The following is a 20,990-nucleotide window of genomic DNA, read 5'->3' as shown; positions in this document are numbered from 1 at the left end:
CCAACCTATTCAAGGGTCGCTTAGAGGAAGCCTTCTTGGTTACCCAAGCCTGCCAACCCAAAGTTTGGTACAGATTTATTGATGACATCTTCATGATCTGGAATCACAGTGAAGAAGAACTCCAGATTTTCCTCTCCAACCTCAACTCCTTTGGTTCCATCAGATTCACCTGGTCCTACTACAAATCCCATGCCACTTTCCTTGATGTTGACCTCCACCTGTCCAATGGCCAGCTTCACACGTCCGTCCACATCAAACCCACCAACAAGCAACAGTACCTCCATTATGACAGCTGCCACCCATTCCACATCAAACGGTCCCTTCCCTACAGCCTAGGTCTTCATGGCAAACGAATCTGCTCCAGTCCGGAATCCCTGAACCATTACACCAACAACCTGACAACAGCTTTCGCATCCCGCAACTACCCTCCCGACCTGGTACAGAAGCAAATAACCAGAGCCACTTCCTCATCCTCTCAAACCCAGAACCTCCCACAGAAGAAACACAAAAGTGCCCCACTTGTGACAGGATACTTTCCAGGACTGGATCAGACTCTGAATGTGGCTCTCCAGCAGGGATACGACTTCCTCAAATCCTGCCCTGAAATGAGATCCATCCTTCATGAAATCCTCCCCACTCCACCAAGAGTGTCTTTCCGCCGTCCACCTAACCTTCGTAACCTGTTAGTTCATCCCTATGAAATCCCCAAACCACCTTCCCTACCCTCTGGCTCCTATCCTTGTAACCGCCCCCGGTGTAAAACCTGTCCCATGCACCCTCCTACTACCACCTACTCCAGTCCTGTAACCCGGAAGGTGTACACGATCAAAGGCAGAGCCACATGTGAAAGCACCCACGTGATTTACCAAATGACCTGCCTACACTGTGATGCATTCTATGAGGGAATGACCAGCAACAAACTGTCCATTTGCATGAATGGACACAGGCAGACAGTGTTTGTTGGTAATGAGGATCACCCTGTGGCTAAACATGCCTTCGTGCACGGCCAGCACATCTTGGCACAGTGTTACACCGTCCGGGTTATCTGGATACTTCCCACCAACACCAACCTATCCCAACTCCGGAGATGGAAACTTGCTCTTCAATATATCCTCTCTTCCCGTTACCCACCAGGCCTCAATCTCCGCTAATTTCAAGTTGCCGCCACTCACACCTCACCTGTCATTCAACATCATCTTTGCCTCTGCACTTCCGCCTCGACTGACATCTCTGCCCAAACTCTTTGTCTTTAATTATGTCTGCTTGTGTCTGTATATGTGTGGATGGATATGTGTGTGTGTGTGTGTGTGTGTGTGTGTGTGTGTGTGTGTGTGTGTGTGAGTGTATACCCATCTTTTTTTTCCCTAAGGTAAGTCTTTCCGCTCCCGGGATTGGAATGACTCCTTACCCTCTCCCTTAAAACCCACTTCCTTTCGTCTTCCCCTCTCCTTCCCTCTTTCCTGATGAGGCAACAGTTTGTTGCGAAAGCTTGAATTTTGTGTGTATGTTTGTGTGTCTATCGACCTTTCGTTCGGTAAGTCACCTTATCTTTGTTTATATATATATATAATTCCACATGGGAAAAATATACCTAAAAACAAAGATGTGACTTACCAAACGAAAGCGCTGGCACGTCGATAGACACACAAACAAACACAAACATACACACAAAATTCAAGCTTTCGCAACAAACTGTTGCCTCCTCAGGAAAGAGGGAAGGAGAGGGAAAGACGAAAGGAAGTGGGTTTTAAGGGAGAGGGTAAGGAGTCATTCCAATCCCGGGAGCGGAAAGACTTACCTTAGTGGGAAAAAAGGACAGGTATACACTCGCACACACACTCATATCCATCCGCACATACACAGACACAAGCAGACATTTGTAAAGGCCTGGTCGTTGAGGGGGTGTTGTGAGGGTGACATGGTATTAGAAGATGGAAAGTGTAACATGAGATTGAAATGGAAATGAAAATAACTGGAGAAAGTAACTGGAGATCTGTTGTGAAAAAAAGGCGAAAAAGTGTTGGATAAAGCTGGGCTATGTTGATCCTGTGGTGAACTTGGGTTGGTAGACAACGATGTGCACAAAGGTTAGGTGGTTGTGTTGCCGCCAAAACACATTAAAGGATGGAGAGATTCGGGAAAATTTCGAAAAAACAGCGTGTAAATGTATTAAAAAGAGAGGTTTTGTGGTGGCAGATTATGAAAATGAGGCTAACAATTGTCTGGCGAAGAAATAATGACGTTAAAACCTGTGGGAAGCGGCTAAAAATTATCAGTGATGTAGGAAAAACGGAAATGGAAATAAAGCGAAAGTTATCAGAACTAGACGAAATGGTTGTTTAATAGGTGAAAGGAACTGTTTGTGGACTAGAAACGGTGGATTTTATAGCAGCAGTAGTGTTGAAAGTGGAAAAAAAAATTTTTTGGTTATGGTTTGGAAGTGGGTGACGTATTATTGAGTATATATAGGCGGGATAAAATTGTATAGTAGATTACGGTAAAAAGGAGAAGGTGAATACAAAGTGAAATACTGGCAAAAACAAAAACAGAAAATAAGACGACAGAGACGACAGAAAAGATTTCGAAATGCAACAGTGACAATAACAAACGTAATTGTTGGGTTCAAATTAATGATATGAATTAATAGAGGGAAACATTCCACATGGGAAAAATATACCTAAAAACAAAGATGATGTGACTTACCAAACCTACATCCTTTCGTCTTTCCCTCTCCTTCCCTCTTTCCTGATGAGGCAACAGTTTGTTGCGAAAGCTTGAATTTTGTTTGTATGTTTGTGTGTCTTTCGACCTGCCAGCGCTTTCGTTCGGTTAGTCACATCATCTTTGTTTTTTGGTAAATTTTTCCCACGTGGAATGCTTCCCTCTATATATATATATATATATATATATATATATATATATATATATATATATATATATATATATATATATATATGTCTGCTTGTGTCTGTATGTGTGGATGGATATGTGCGTGTGTGTGAGTGTATACCTGTCCTTTTTTCCCCCTAAGGTAAGTCTTTCCGCTCCCGGGATTGGAATGACTCCTTACCCTCTCCCTTAAAACCCACTTCCTTTCGTCTTCCCCTCTCCTTCCCTCTTTCCTGAGGCAGCAGTTTGTTGCGAAAGCTTGAGTTTTGTGTGTATGTTTGTGTGTCTATCGACCTGCCAGCGCTTTTGTTCGGTAAGTCACCTCATCTTTGTTTTTATATATAATTTTTCCCACGTGGAACGTTTCCTTCCATTATATATATATATATATATATATATATATATATATATATATATATATAAACAAAGATGAGGTGACTTACCGAACAAAAGCACTGGCAGGTCGATAGACACACAAACAAACACAAACACACACACACAAAATTCAAGCTTTCGCAACAAACTGTTGCCTCATCAGGAAAGAGGGAAGGAGAGGGGAAGACAAAAGGAAGTGGGTTTTAAGGGAGAGGGTAAGGAGTCATTCCAATCCAGGGAGCGGAAAGACTTACCTTAGGGGGAAAAAAGGACAGGTATACACTCGCACACACGCACATATCCATCCACACATACAGACACAAGCAGACATATTTAAATATGTCTGCTTGTGTCTGTATGTGTGGATGGATATGTGCGTGTGTGCGAGTGTATACCTGTCCTTTTTTCCCCCTAAGGTAAGTCTTTCCGCTCCCGGGATTGGAATGACTCCTTACCCTCTCCCTTAAAACCCACTTCCTTTTGTCTTCCCCTCTCCTTCCCTCTTTCCTGATGAGGCAACAGTTTGTTGCGAAAGCTTGAATTTTGTGTGTGTGTGTTTGTGTTTGTTTGTGTGTCTATCGACCTGCCAGCGCTTTTGTTCGGTAAGTCACCTCATCTTTGTTTTTATATATAATTTTTCCCACGTGGAATGTTTCCTTCCATTATATATATATATATATATTAAGGTGAAGACAGTCACCACTTCTCTCTGAAGGGGGACGTGAACAAAAATATGGTACATTATTCGATGCAAATTATATTTTTATTTCTCAGGTGAAGACAGGAGGAAATCCTTTAGTAATTTTCAGCGCCAGCTGTCCACTATTTAAAATGCAAAGGGTTATGATAGTCCACTAAAATTGCAACAGAATTAGAGATTTATTTTTGCCTGAAATATTAACCTTTTCTCACTAAGAATCATCATTAATCATGAGTAACCGCTACATTTCTCTTGTTGACAGGTTTAAGTTTGCTTCTTTTGCTAAAACACTGTATAATTAGCACAAACTCACCGTGCAGTAGCTGCTGCAACAGAATACTGAAATGGAATGTCTTACTAAACAGGCAACTGGTGACCAGGGAGGTCAGTACCTTACAGAAAACCTCAATGTGTCAGTTTACAGTAATGTAAGAGAAGAAACTTTATATTTCTCATAGTAGAAAATTCACTTTTCACTAGCTGTTGATGACTTAAAAAAAATTACAGTACTTGTTTGAAAAATTAAAATAAAAACTATAGCTTCTGCTATAGTGCCATAAATAAGAAAGTTCCGTATGTTAACCACATGGAAAACTACTCTCCTTGGTATGCTATCATTTGCCAAAATCTCATTTTGATAACTAACAGTTCATGAGAAATGAAAGGTATTACTGAATGTTTCATTCTCAAGCATGTTGAGTTGGAAGTGAACATGCTACACAAAATCAATTTTCTCGAGACTGCGGGCAGATATTGATCCACTTTCAAATTTAAAGAAAAATTTAAAATGTAAGCTATATTTCATACACTGCAATTTATGGTCTAATATGCACCACACGTAAACTCACAGCAACCCCTATTTTTCATTGTAATGTTTTCAAATTTTGTGATTATAATTGAAATATCACAATAACTATGTCCATTAATGAAACGGTGAGCATTTCACCATGAAGCCAACATATAAACCTTCAAGTAACGGAGATTTTTTTTTTTTTTTTTTTTTTTTAACCAAATATATTCTGTAAAATTATTTGAGAACGATTGCATGGTGTGCATATCAATTCTGACAGCGCAGGGACCTGCCAACTCTGGCCTGCTCTGTATGAAGACCAAAATGCATGCTGGCAGCCTTCTGTGTAAAAGGTACTCGTCCCGGAATGAGCTTCTACGTAATTGACTGAATGCTGATAAGATAAATTACAAAAGTAAAAATAAAACAATATAATGGTGACAAATAATGTAAACAAGTACCAAATTACAGTAAATGGCTATTGTACGAAACTTGTGCACAATACAAACTTACACGCCACAAGGGAGACTTCCACCTTACGTAACTTAGAATATGAGAGCTTGCTGTGTTGTAGTATAGCTTGTTTTAATGAAACAATTATCCTCAAGTAAGTTGTTACGTGTTATAACAACATTTGCGACAAGAAAGATTACAGTGTGAACATCTGTGTTTGGTTTGAGCACACACAAACATTTCCAAGGATATTTTCAGTATAGATAATGATGTTTTGAATAGCTGGGACGAATGTTTCAAGCCACATAAATGGTTACTGAGAAACTCCTGAATGCGAGTTTTAATATGTTGATGATTTCCAGCAAGTAACACCAGATATAGAGCACCTAACAAAATAATTTAAGCTGTGGGCTTGCAGCCCAGCTTAGATATATTTTGGCAGTTTTCTTTAGAAATACTGCAAGACAGGATGTCTCTGTGTGTAAAAGGAACTAAGGTATTTCCGATTCAGAAAGCTGAGAGGGTTGATGTTTTACTGAATGTGCTCTGATATTTAATTTATGGTCAAGGCACTTAGCGCCTGCAGCAGGTACACCAGCAGCTAAGCTGGGCCTCGTCAAGGAGGGATAGCCAGCAGGCACAGACACTTTTTCCCTTGTGCACAATGCAGCTCTTGCCAAGAGTGACTGAGGTGGAAATTTCACCAAATCAAACTCAAAAATATTTAATTCACACAAAACAACATGTAAAACTATGTCATCTTATTTCTAAACTCTCACACCCTTATTTATTATTGAAAATGTGTATATTATTTAAGTCTCAAGATTGCAATATAGTATTATTGTCAACAAAGTTTTATGAAAAGCGGTTCATTTTAGATATGTAGTGTTTGATTCATTTTGATCTGCATTTGGGTAAGATTTTTTATGAACATTTTTTATTAATGTAGGCCAACTGGTAATTCTTTTTAAGTAGGCAAATGTGGTGGCCACATTGATCCAGCTTTAAAAAAAAAAAAACTACCCCATTGAGCGGTTCATAACAAAGGTAAAGTTCTGGGTGTGGATGAACAGTTCTACATCGAAAGGCTGCTTGGAGTGCATAACACTTCTTCACAGTGAAACACTGGTAGTCACAAGTGACCCCAGGATTGGCCTGCATATGGATGGTACAAAATGATGTCCCAACTCAGGCAGGAAACAGCCAAAAGTTAGAAAATTTCATTTAAAAAGAAATCAGGAAGGGGCCTCTAAAACCCCATTTGTACAGTGTGGTAAGGATGTAATAATGCCATGACTGTCACACTGAAAGTAACATTACATGGTTTCCGATTTTGTGTAGTGAAGGACACATTCTTATCCTCCACATGCTAGCATGAAGTGTGCCACGAAGTGTTCTGTAATAACATTAGAGGCAGAATATATACTGCTACGCAAAAGGATAATGGAAAAACCAGCTGTTAGCTGGTGACTATAGATACGATGCAACTTGGACCACCCATGTGAGCAGTCGCAATATTCCTTCAACTGGTGTTTTATATGGTAGTGTATCCATGATTGGGTAAAATGTGGGAGGCTCTTGATAACTGGCAAATGTTCACTTGCAAAGAAATCATCATGTACCCTTCATTGGATTTAAAGGATAAGACAGGGTTCAGACAGAGATTGATACCAATATGCACACTAGATACCACACTAAAATGAGTTGGTGTGTCACTACTTAGTAAACATAAGTCAAGGTCTCTCATCACTTGTTGTGTTAGAGTACCTCATCAGATGTTCTATTACTGCCCCACCATGGGTTGTGGACACTGAAACCACCCACAAAGAGAAAAAGTGAAGGTATACAATGGATCATGTCAGCTATCTCCTGATATGTCAGCTCCCTGTCTGATGGGGGAGGTAGACATGGCAGAGAATAAAATCAGTAATCCGTAAGGAACAGCCACAGCCTCTAACGCTGTATTATGTGGGAAGTGATAATTAAAAATGCCCGCAAGCAACAAAGTGCAGTCACCACCTGATGCCCTCAAAGGGTCAATTCTGTTTTTCAAATAGGTACAGTGGTTATGTAAGGTAGGGTATATGTGTTGGGGGAACTAATTTCCTGAAGATCTGTATATGTTCTGGGTAAAAAGAAAGCAGGTGTCAGAATTCCACTAACTGGTAAAAATAAACATTCCAGTTTTACTGTATGTAGTATGTAGGGGCAATCAGGATGGTGGCAAGGAAGTGAGAAGGTGGGTCATATTTCAGCCTCTGCATGCACCACCTGCTGAGTAGGAACAATGTCACAGTGCACAACGTCAGTCTTGTGGGGTAGGGGCTTACAATACAGCTGAGGCCTCCTTGTACTGGAGCCACTTTTTTTCCTTGTCTTTTCTTCTCTGCTCTCTGGCTGGAGGTTATTTGGTTGTGTATCAGGAAGGAAAGAAGAATTGACTGTCTTGCAGTTCAAAGTTCATATATCAGTGGCTGTTTTGGGCCACAAGGTATCATCAGTCTACTGAGAAGATCCAGAGAGAGGTGACATGCTCCTAAATTTAATGAACTGTTTACTGAAAAAGTAGAACACAGACAACAAACAATAATCAACCACAATGTAGAACAAAAAGTGTGTCACTATTTTCTTACTGACTGTGTACATTTATGAAAGAAAAAAAAAAATCAGCAATTCTGTTAAATTTTTTTGAGACATCAGTCTTCTGACTGGTTTGATTTGGGCCACTGTGACTTATCCTGTGGAACCTATTCAGCTCGGAGTTACACTTACACCCTGCACATTCTCAATTATTTGTTGGATATATTCTAGTCTCTGTCTTCCACTAAACTCTTCTGCTCTGTTTATTATCATGTTTTACCACAAGTTCTATCATCTTGTCCTGTCTTCTTGTCAGTGTTTTCCATATGTCCCTTCCTTCACCAATTCTGCTTAGAATCATCTCATTCCTTCTTTTTATCAGTCCACCTAGTTTTCAACATCCTTCTATAGCACCACATCCACACATCGATCTGCTATAGGTGATCAATTCCCTTTCCCTTACTTTACATTTTGCTCCAGCGAAGCATTTCCGTTATTGTTATACAATACTCTGATAAACTGTGACCAATACTGTATCCCTTATATCTTCCGTATTAATTCCAATTTCTTCTTGTCTCATATCATCATTTCCACTCCTCTTTTGCACTGTGTCACCCATTTCCTCAAAGTTTGGTAGCCACACTTACATAGCATATGTCGATAGGACCAGGGCACGATGTACAAGACTGTAATAAGCACAAAACACATGCTGCACAGCCACATACCTCTTCTTGTATTTTTAAAATGCCTTCACGGCAACAGCGTGTCATTCACCAGTCCACAATGACATCTCAACTGATCATCATCAATATCTGGGTCAATGGCAAAGGTTTATTGTGCAGATGGCACCACCCATTTTCTGATATCTAATACAACATGTTATTTCCATGGTTCCCAAACCGTCCTTTTCACTGTCAGACCTGTTACTAGTTTTTCCACTTACCATATCCTGGTGGCAAGTCTCCCGGCTGACTAATATTGTGAGAACCACGACCAGCCTGTTGCAACATCAATGAATTTCTCTGCCGTGCAGATCGTCGACGATGAGCAGCTGCTTGAGCCTGACTGCCTGAAGAATTTTCACGTTCACGTCTACTGCCAGCAGCCGGCAGCTCTGTTCTTGAAGGCCGATTTTCAGCTTCACTGTGAATTAAAGACGCCATTTCATACAAAACTAGGTATCATTCAAAGCTCATCCTTTTAATACATTAAAATTTATTTTGAATGAAAATGAAAAACTTACTTAACATAAATATAGTACTAATTCTTCACAGGAGAACAACATAACATGGTTCTATGAACTTACCATTTTAATGCACTTCTCAGTAGAACAATTCGTATTTAAAGTTGAAAAAGAACAAACTGTTTTGTTCTACTACTATATTTCGAGCAAGTTTTCGGCTTACTGGGCCATTCTACATCCTTGGTGTAATGTTGGAAAGCAAATGTAGCTCATCTGTACATGAGATCATGAGTAGAACAGTTATGCAACTACTACTCAAGTGTATGAGATTCTGACCAGGTTGAATTAAACTAAGACAATGAAGCAATTCAGAGTCGTGTTGCTAGCTTTATCATCAGTAGGTTTGCTTAACACACGAGTGTTACAGAAATGCTCCGTGAGGTCTAATGGCAATCACTGGAGGGAAGACTACATTCTTTTCGCAAAACATTATTGGCAAAGTTTAGAGAACCAACACTTAAGACTGACTGCACACATTTCTATTGCCAACAACATACGTCTCACGTTAAGAACTGGAAAAGACGAGATAAGAAAAATTACAGTTTGTACAGAAGCATATAGTCAGCCTTTTTGCTGTCACTCCATTTGCGATTGGAACAGGAAAGGGAATGGCTAGCAATGGTACAAGGTACCTTCCACTAAGCACCATATGGTGGCTTGCAGAGCACGTAAGTAAGTGTAGTTGTAGATACTGAGGATCCTGCAGATGGACCAATAAGCCAAAAATTGGTTCGACATGAATATTTGTAGAACAAAATGCAGTTTGTTTTTCATCCTCAAAAACACTTGTCATTTTTAATTACACTTCACTTCATATAATTTCCAATGTAACTGAGAGCTCAGTAACAGTAATTCCATATTGATGAGTATTTTCTAATTGGATATGTAGTATTTTGCTGGTACTGTTACATATACATTTATTTGGTTAAGTAATGTTGGTGTGGTCAGCTTTTTTTTTTTTTTTTTTTTTTAAAAAAAAAAGAAAGAAAGAGGAAACTAGCAATAGCTTATTCTGCAATAAGTAACCCAGTGGCATGTGGTGTTAACACTTGCAAGCTATATCTAAATCACAAAAACCTATCTCTGAAGACATACTTGTAACTGAATTTACAACTCTGTAGATTTATTGCAAATTGTAGTTGATACATACACTTTGAAGTACTGTAATAAAAAGTTATTTGTAAAGGAATTTGGTTGATACTTAATTTAATATTAGAATCTGGCCAAATAACAGGTAGGTAACTTTCAGGGAACAGTCTATTTCAAACTGCCTAGTGATATGCACTCAGGTAATGGCTGGTTTGCTTAAGCTGTTTTGAAGTAGTGCTATTTCACAGTCACAATTTGTGCCATGCCAGGAGAGGATGACATATACCATATGGAATCTCTCTAAGAAATATATTAAAGAAAAATGCTCCCAGATGAACAAGTTTTTATTCACAGATTACACAGGTCATTCACTGTAGAGGTTCATAGACCTAGGTTGCTATCTGTGTGGACAAATGGTTTTTGACAAGGATATCAGTATCTTTTCTAACATCTTTAGCAGCACTGCAGTCATGCAATTACATGCCAGAAGGATCATAGCAATGTTAGATATTTATCTTGGGAGATAATGTTCAAAACCATTTCAACTTCTCAATGGGGGATATATCTGAAAACTGGGCACATCAGGGGGATGGATGAACATCTTAGGAGATCACATTGGGTAATAGAAAAGGCGTGTGCTTGGGTACTGTGTTGCTGGAAGAACACCTCTCATTTCGTAAGATGGGCAACAGAAAAATTTAGATGATAAGGACACGTCCTGCAGTTTTCCAGATGGTTTTGTAAGGTCGTTGCCGGCTGTAGACCACTAGTTTCCACTCCTCAAGTACATAATACACTCTCAAACACCCATCACTGATGTGAAGGCAGAATCTTCTATCATCAAGCACAAGTTTGTACCATTAATCTTAGCTGCATCTTTTCCTACACCATCAAAGGTGCATTGCGCATTGATGTCATGTGAGAGGAAGTTTGGCAAGCAGTAACCTTGATGTAGTCCAACTTCCACCAAATGTTTCTAGATTACCATGGAGACATTGGGTGCATGAATGGCTCTAATATGTGCTGCGATCACCACACAGTCAGTGATGGATAATCTTATGATGTGTGTATGCAAGCATGACTTTATAGTTGCACCCACTGGAACAATAAGCTTGTCAATGTATGTTCCTAGCAAGTCATTTATTGCTGAAAAATGAAGGAACAAACCTCCTGTCAACACTGCTAGAAGTAGCTTCATGCACAACTTTACTCTACATGCCTTTTAAAACTATTTCTGTACCTATGATTCTACTGCTCATAAGGATTACACCAAACTTCTGAAGAAAATACAATACATAAGCATACATTGTTTCTTCAAAAGATGTATTTTTAGACAAAACAATATCCAGAAAGATTTCCATTACTCCAATTGCATAACCAATACAGAGTACAAGGTATGATCAAAAAGTATTGAAATTGTTTGAATTTTCCACGTTTTATATATCCAATAAAAAAATTGTTCATACACGTGTTCTTGATGTATATTTGCATTTTCAGTTGTTTTGAATATCTAATTTATTGTCAACAGTTGAACAGATCATGTGTGTTTTCAAGTGCTTGGGGAATTTTTACTTTCAAAAAAGATGGATCAGAGAATTTGAATCAAGTTTTGCTGGAAAAATGGAATAAAGTACAGCACCATATCTGAAATGTTGACTGTGGCTTTGGGCAAATCTGCTACGATTAAGAGAAGTGTTAACAAGTGGTATAAACATTTCACAGAGAGTCGAGAAGAAGCCGAAGATGACTGCCCTGGCGACTCTAGCACATCTATTCCTGATGGATATACTGGCAAGAAGTAGAAATCAAGGATCAACTGTCCCAATGGAAACTGCCTGAAGAGACCGAAATTCGCCAAGTTCAATCACATGTAAAGGTTTTTCTCAATGTTTTCTTTGATTATAATGGATAGAGCACCATGAATTATTGCCTTATGGTCATAAGGTCAATGAGGAATGATACTTGGAACTTACACACTATCTGTGTGAAGCAATCCAAAGAAAATTACCAGAATTGTGGCAAAAGCACTAGAGGAAATTGCTTCACTATATTGTTCCTGCTCACACCACAATGCTTGTTCATGACTGATTGGCAAAAAACACAAATGTTATGTTGCCTCAGCCACAGTATTCACCGCACATGGTCCCCTGTGACACTTTTCTATTCCCAAGGCTGACGAGAAACGTGAAAGGGCATTCATTTTGCCACCATCAATGAGATGAAACGGAATCGCTGAAGGAACTGAACACCATAATGAAAAGTTAATGTCAGAAGTGCTTCCAAGATTGGAAAAATCACTGGCACAAGTATGTTTTATATGATGCAGATTACTTTGAAGAGGATAAAGTTGATGTTGGGGAATGAATGAAGATTCTTGTTAAGAAAAACAAAACTTCCCATTACTTTTTGGTCACACCTCATATTTGATATCAAAAGTGTGTTACAGACTTTTTTTTCTAAATATTCATTTCTCAATGCGTAAGTAAACATGAATTAAAAACAAGAACTAACATTATTAGATATATGTAAAAAAGAACTTCTCCTATGAAAATATATCCTACAACTGGTGTATACACAGGTGTGCAATTAAAGGTGGTACTATACTCAATATGGTGAGACTAATAAGATTGCACATGTGGATGTGAGCAGCAGACATAAAATAGGACAGCAAAAAATAAGGAGAAAATGAGGAGACAGAGATGGGAGAGGGAAGGAGGAAATGTACAAGGAGGGATAAAATGTGATATGAACAGTGAGCTACAAATAGAAAGTTTGGTAGCTCAGCTTCAGAACAAAGTACTGGATGACTTTTACAGAATAAAACTTCTGTATCGATCAATAGAAACATGCAACTATCATTAAAACAAAAGGTGAGAGGGCTACTAGTAACAAGAGGAAAAAAGTGACAAAAATCACAGGACAGCAATATGCACATATACTGATGGCGACAGTATTGCATACATGAGGTATAAAATGGCAGTGCACTGGCGGAGCTGTCATTTGTACTCAGATGATTTATGTGAAAAGGTTTCTGACACGATTATGGCCGCACAATGGGAATTAACAGATTCTGAACATGGAATGGTACCTGGAACTACACAAATGGTACATTCCATTACCGAAATCATTAGGGAATTCATGAAGTAAGAGATATGCAATTGCTCTGATGTGTGTGTCTAAAATTTGAGGGGAAAAAAAACAATAATTAAGCTATGAATATTTCAAATTGGGAAAAATTGAATGTCAGTTTTTGTGCTTGCTGTTTTGTTTCAGATAACTGATGGTCTGTAACAGGCAAAGGCTTTTGTGTACTTATGTCTAAGGTGATTTGATAATTCGGAGTATTTTCATTTATTTAATCATGTCAGAAAACATACGTCATATAATCAAAATAATGCATAGATCATTTCAATCTGGTACAACTAGCGTTAACTTTTTTCTATAAACAGATATTACATAGTAACACATATTTTATCAAGTGTGCTAAAAAGTAATGGCCCAGAATCTTTTATGTGAGAACTCAAAGTTTTTTTTTTTTTTTTTTTAAAAACAAAACAAACATCAATAACATTTTATGTCTTTATTCTTCAAGTCTACTTATTTATTTCTCAACATAAACACCCTGGTTATGAATATGTTTTTCCTGACAAGGGACCAGTTTGTGGAGTGTTTTCCATGTTGCCCAGCTTTCTTCATGACCAGAAGGTAAGTTCTCAGATGGCACCATCCATTCTGTGTCGGTTGTGCCAGGAACTTAGTGCAAATGCAGAAGGTTGTTCAATGATGGCTTCTGTAGCGTGGAAGATTCTTTGTTTTGATTGGACTTGGGAAGCTGCTGGTGAATACCCATACATAGAAATGGGTCTTTAGATTTATTGCTTTATTTCTTTCTAGCGGATGGTGGAGTCACAGCAGAACTGATTTGATCTCAGGCAGGCTGTGGTGATTCTACAAGTCTCAATTAGGGCAACTTCAACCTGCCTAGCATGACCGGAACTGTGTCACACAGGGCAGGCAAATTTTGCAGCAGAGTGACAGAGTGCTAAGGTTGATGTTCTCAGAACATGAGGCTGTTTTTCCAAAGTTGTACCAGCTAGTTTCCAGAGTATGTTATTTCTTGCCGATACCTTCCTTTTGGTGTTCAAACATTGATTTCTGTGAGTGCATGTTCAATCAAGGTTGACTCCTAAATATTTGGGTGTGGTGCTGTGTTCTAATTGGGTTCTTCCCAGGTCATCTGGCCAGAGTTTGCTATTGGTGTAGATGTTAAAGAGGATGGCTGCTCAGGCGCTTCTGTATGGGAGGCCATCTTTGTGGTTCTTCCGCCTATTTCTCTCACATTGTAGTCAACAAAAAAATCTGTTATTATATAGTAGGCATTCTAATATCTGAGTCAGTTTATAATTCTTTGTTATTTCACAGAGATTCTTTAACAATAAGCAGTGGTTAACTGTGTCATATGCTGCCATCAGATCAATGAAACCTACACCCATGATTTTACTGTTTTCAAAGCCATCTTCAGTATACTGCATTAGGTGTAACATTTGAGAGGTGCAGCTTTTCCCTTGTTGGAAACCTGCTTGTTCCAGTATAAGTACTGGTTCTATTATTTTGGACAGCTTGTCTAACATCATTCACTCGAGCATTTGGTGTGTGTGACGTAACAAGGAGACTGGTCTGTAGGTTTTTGAATCATTTGCATCTTTATCATACTTCCAAACTACAGTGACTCCAGCATTTCTCCATAGTTCTGGAATTTTACAGCTGACTATGCAGTTATTTAGTAAATTAAAGCACCACTGTTTGCTGATGGTACCAAATCTTTTGAACTGTTCAATACAGATGTCATCTAGGCCTGCTGCTTTGACATGTTTATATTTGTTAAGTGCTATATTAAAGATCTTTCATTATTAAAGGATCATGCAGGATGCTATTGTTATGTTTCAGTTTTTTACTTTGATTTGTCTACAGTTTTCCTTGGTTTGCTGCTTTCAATGAACTCATTTGCTGGGTTGCAGATATGTTGCAGAGCACTTGAGTCTCAGAAGCATCATTGCTGAGGCGTTTTGGTAGTTTTTCAAGCCTTGTGGCTATTTCTTCCCATGTTTACCTCCTCCATTAACTTAATCCACCGGGTGCGTTTGACTCAGAAATTAGGGAAATGACATGATAACCACTTGCAATGGTTTCAGCACTAAATAGGTTCATTTCAAAATTATCTTTATATACATTGAACACAATGCATGTTTCTGGAGTAAGTCCCTGTATGTATGTATGTATGGATATGTTTCCACAGCCTCTACAAACAGGTTTATAATAGCAGAACCTGACAGTGTTCACTCTTTCTTCATACAATTCTGAAACAGGCTGAATTGTTTAGATCCTCTCATCTAACATAATTATGACCTCTTTTTTTAATTTGCTTTTTTGAAATTTCATCTTCACTTGAAATACACAGTTTGTAGTCTGACTGGTGATACTAACTGGCACATTATTGGATGGTGTTGTGTATGTGGAATTGGTAAACTGATTTGATGCTTTGTTGGGACAGGTTTTCACTAGCAAAAATACAGTCAGAATTGTAACCAAATTGTCATTCGCCACTGTTGAAGGATGAGGGTAGATTACTGTATCGGATAAGTGACGCTTATTATGTTCACCCATTCTAGAAGGGCCTCTCCATTTACATCATCTTCAGGGTATCCCTGACAACACTGTGGCTGTTGAAACTACGACAACAAAGTTTTCTGATTGTAGAAATCAGGAGGAGGACTGAAACAAATATCTTTCTTTGGAGGTTTGTAGATGGATGAAACTATCAGGTTATTAATTTCACCCATGAAGATTTCAATGTTACTGACACCTGTAATTGAAGTTGAGAGAATCTGAAGGTCTGTTATATCTTCCGCTATGTGTTTTCTTTTTTTCCCCTGGAGTTAATCACAAGTTCAAAACATTTTTTGTGTTGCTATGGTCAAATGTAAATATAAATGTTTTATTTGCAGAGTTGCCTAATGGTGAGTTGATTTAAAACTGAAATTTTATTGATATAATTTGTAACAAACAGCAGGGTATCATCCATACGCACAGAAGGTGCACTCTTCTGCTTTCGAACTTGCTCATGTATTTCACTTCTTGCATGTAAGAGAAAGTTATTTATATTAAAACACCTCTGTATTAGTGTTAAAATTAAGTTAATATAAGAAAATAATACCAAGAAAACTTTCATAAGTTAAATTTGTAACTCTCAATGACAACTGAATGTCTTCCTCACTCTCCTCTACAATTTTAGTGAGATAAAAAAAGTGACATACAAAAATTATAAAAGCTAGAATTTCTTTCCTACTGGCCTAAACAAGTCTGTATGTGTAACAAACTGTAAAATATAAAATGTCTATGGTTTCAGGAAATTTCTTGATAAAGGGTTGTGCAAAATCAGAATAATTTCTGCTACTCAGATTAATGATGTTTCAATAAAATTTACAACGATATGTAGCTCCAACATAATTTTTATTGCTCATAAAGTGCTCGCCACCATATTCTTAACAGACGAGTCCCTCTCATCGTGGGGTCTGCGTGACCTCCCCTCCTTTTCAACCTTCCTCAACCCATATCCCTCTTCCCTCCCTGAAGTGGAGAGTTTGCATAATTTTGTGTTCTTTTGTATGCTTCTATCAGCAGTGCTAAAAACTTCACACCCTGTGCGCCCGAAGATAAACCCTGGCCAGAGATCCTGTATCAAAATCTTATCACCATATACCTAATTATTAAGTTAATGGCATAGTACACACACACACACACACACACACACACACACACACACACACACACAGTTATGTTAAATATAGCATTCATTATTACTTGTATATTTTGTAATATCTATTGCCACTCATCCAACTTCCATTGCCACTCATGCAACATCCAAATAACACAATCACACTGCGTATTTATAATTTTAAAAAAGATAGCACATATTAGTTACTTGACCTTAACTCTGAGATTACATTCTATACTTAATAGTGGTGGAAGAAGAACTGTGATCACCATTAAGATGCTCCCTTCATCTACTGTGGTGTAAGTACATTGCAGAATAAGATAGTGTGTTTTGTTTTGCACATTATCAGGAAAGCAGCAGCAGCAGCAGCAACAGTAGTAGGAATAAGTCTGGTAGTAATAGTAGTAGTCGCATTTTGTGACAAGGAGAGAAGAAGGAACATTACAAAAATTGGTAACATTGTCTTCTGTTGTGTACCCAGAACATGACTGCGTGTCATTTGTGCAACAATGACTCATTAATTATAGTGCATGGTGATTTATTAGAAGTGACAAAGAATCCTTTAATTCACCTGGTAAAACTATCTGAAATTAAAGATCAAATCTAAAATTTGGCTCAATTTCATGTATTCATTCCATGTGTCTTGGATAAGCACTATGAAGTTTTCTTTTAACTACCAAGTACACCCATATATTTCATTAATAAGTGGAGGTGACGTATGTAGAGATAATGAACTTCATAACACACACAGATCAAAATGTGAAATACCTCACTGTTTTGTTTGGTTGAAAGCCTGTTATTGCTGGAACCAATGGCCTGCGTGATGCAGCAGTTCCTCGAAGAGGGAAGATGCCATTCTGCTCCCTGTTCCCTGATTGATTCTGGCTTGGTGTCTGGTTTACTGGACTGCCAGAATTGGATCCTGCTGACGATTGTTGTTCAACGGTACCAGTAATAGGTGAACTGGTATTGGAACTTGAAGTATTTAGATGGACTAATCCACTTATTGGAGAAGCTGGCTGCGTAACATCTGGGCTGACGGGTCCACCCTCAGTTGAAGAATTTAGATGGGCTAATCCACTTGTTGGAGAAGTAGGCTGTGTAACATCTGGGCTGACAGACCCACCATCACTTGAAGAATTTGGATGGGCTAATCCACTTGTTGGAGAAGTAGGCTGTGTAACGTTTGAGCCAACAGGACCATTCTCACGCGAAGGTCTTGAAAGGACATGTGTCGGAATAATACTTGTATATTGCGGCCTATGAGGAAGGAAAATGGCATTAGTAACCACTAGTCCTAAATAAAAGAAAAACATTAATATAATCATTATTTAAATCTTAAATAAAAGATTGAACACAGAAACAATAAATTTATGGTATCTGCAACTCTATTTCATGATTTACTGCAGATTAGACACAAACTAAATTAAAATTCTCATAATGTTATCATACAAAACCTGCATTAGCAACATTTTCCATCACAAAAGGTTGCCACCATCTTCTACAATACGCTATGTAGCTCTACACACACACACACACACACACACACACACACACACACACACACACACACACACACACACACACACACACTTATTGAGCACTTTGAAGTGATATCTTCACTTCAGCAAAAAGCTTTAATAGCAAAGGGACAGCTTTTGTAGAGGTGAAGTATATACTAAACAATGCAAAATTTACACTGTAAAACTTTTTTTTTTTTTTTTACATGCTTCCAAGCTCTATGTTTCGTAAATACAGGATGCATAAATGAAGCAGACACACAAAATCAGCAACAAATTTTTAAAATTCCTTCCAATGTACAGTAAATGAACACACAACCTCTGTATTACACATTATAAGCTGCTTTCCTTAATGTATGGCTCTGTTCCACATATTTAGTATAACACACTAGGTATCAACAGTTCATGTTTCATGGATATCAACAGCTCATGTTTCATCAATTTGTATACTGTTGATGTGTTATTTGTCCTCTACAATAGAAGATTACTGCTCAACTGACATTGCTGGCATTACTGTGCAAATTACGTGACAAGTGGAGAGCATTTTACTGTACTACAATTGAGCAGCATAGTGAACGCATTATTGTGGCCAAGATGGACACGAAGCCTCCGCCTACTACAGTAGTACAAGTTTATATGCCAACTAGCTCTGCAGATGACGAAGAAATTGAAGAAATGTATGATGAAATAAAAGAAATTATTCAGATAGTGAAGGGAGACGAAAATTTAATAGACACGGGTGACTGGAATTCGGTAGTAGGAAAAGGAAGAGAAGGAAACGTATTAGGTGAATACGGATTGGGGGGAAGAAATGAAAGAGGAAGCCGCCTGGTAGAATTTTGCGCAGCGCGCAACTTAATCATAGCTAACACTTGGTTCAAGAATCATGAAAGAAGGTTGTATACATGGAAGAAGCCTGGAGATACTGACAGGTTTCAGATAGATTATACAGGGTGATTCAAAAAGAATACCACAACTTTAGGAATTTAAAACTCTGCAACGACAAAAGGCAGAGCTAAGCACTATCTGTCGGCGAATTAAGGGAGCTATAAAGTTTCATTTAGTTGTACATTTGGTTGCCATTTCAGCCAATAAAGTTTTTGGTCCCTTTTTCTTCGAAGGTGCTACTGTGACTGGACTACAGTATCTGTAGATGTTAGAGAATTGGCTGTTCCCTCAGCTCGAACAAGAAGCACAACAATTCATATTTCAGCAGGATGGAGCACCACCACATTGGCACTTATCTGTCCGTAACTACCTGAATGTCAACTACCCGAGGCGATGGATCGGCCACCAGGCAGCCCCTGACAGAGCACGTCATCACTGGCCTCCAAGAAGCCCTGATCTTACCCCCTGCGATTTTTTCTTGTGGGGGTATGTTAAGGATATGTTGTTTCGGCCACCTCTCCCAGCCACCATTGATGATTTGAAATGAGAAATAACAGCAGCTATCCAAACTGTTACGCCTGATATGCTACAGAGAGTGTGGAACGAGTTGGAGTATCGGGTTGATATTGCTCGTGTGTCTGGAGGGGGCCATATTGAACATCTCTGAACTTGTTTTTGAGTGAAAAAAAAAAAACCTTTTTAAATACTCTTTGTAATGATGTATAACAGAAGGTTATATTATGTTTCTTTCATTAAATACACATTTTAAAGTTGTGGTATTCTTTTTGAATCACCCTGTATAATGGTAAGACAGAGATTTAGGAACCAGGTTTTAAATTGTAAGACATTTCCAGGGGCAGATGTGGACTCTGACCACAATCTATTGGTTATGAACTGTAGATTAATACTGAAGAAACTGCAAAAAGGTGGCAATTTGAGGAGATGGGACCTGGATAAACTGAAAGAACCAGAGGTTCTACAGAGTTTCAAGGAGAGCATAAGGGAACAATTGACACGAATGGGGGAAGTAAATACAGTAGAAGAAGAATGGGTAGCTTTGAGGGATGAAGTAGTGAAGGCAGCAGAGGATAAAGTAGGTAAAAAGACGAGGGCTAGTAGAAATCCTTGGGTAACAGAAGAAATAGTGAACTTAATTGATCAGAGGAGAAAATATAAAAATGTGGTAAATGAAGCAGGCAAAAAGGAATACAAACGTCTCAAAAATGAGATCGACAGGAAGTGCAAAATGGCTAAGCAGGGATGGCTAGAGGCCAAATGTAAGGATGTAGAGGCTTGTCTCACCAGGGGTAAGATACATACTGCCTACAGGAAAATTAAAGAGACCTTTGCAGGAAAGAGAACCACTTGTACGAATATCAAGAGCTCAGTTGGAAACCCAGTTCTAAGTAAAGAAGGGAAAGCAGAAAGGTGGAAGGAGTATATAGAGGGTCTATACAAGGGCGATGTACTTGAGGACAATATTATGGAAATGGAAGAGGATGTAGATGAAGATGAAATGGGAGATATGATACTGCGTGATGAGTTTGACAGAGCCCTGAGAGACCTGAGTCGAAACAAGGCCCCGGGAGTAGACAACATTCCATTAGAACTATTGACGGCCTTGGGAGAGCCAGTCCTGACAAAACTCTACCATCTGGTGAGCAAGATATATGAGACAGGCGAAGTAC

General features: G+C 38.6%; 1 protein-coding gene across 1 annotated transcript in view; it reads right to left on the bottom strand.

Annotated features, from left to right (window-relative positions):
- Nucleotides 1-20,990, bottom strand: part of LOC124594929 (E3 ubiquitin-protein ligase SMURF1) — a 171,964-nt gene that overhangs the window by 76,903 nt on the left and 74,071 nt on the right. Inside the window, exons 6-7 of the mRNA XM_047133427.1 lie at nucleotides 17,663-18,154; nucleotides 8,731-8,930 (exon numbers count right to left, since the gene is read on the bottom strand). Coding sequence (XP_046989383.1) covers nucleotides 8,731-8,930; nucleotides 17,663-18,154 — 692 coding nt within the window. The remainder of the gene's footprint in view (nucleotides 1-8,730; nucleotides 8,931-17,662; nucleotides 18,155-20,990) is intronic.

The sequence above is a fragment of the Schistocerca americana genome, chromosome 2, assembly GCF_021461395.2.
Source record: "Schistocerca americana isolate TAMUIC-IGC-003095 chromosome 2, iqSchAmer2.1, whole genome shotgun sequence".
In the NCBI taxonomy this organism is placed as follows: Eukaryota; Metazoa; Arthropoda; class Insecta; order Orthoptera; family Acrididae; genus Schistocerca; species Schistocerca americana.
The sequence above is the reverse complement of the archived record's forward strand: the minus strand, read 5'-3'. Positions and strand labels throughout refer to the sequence as shown.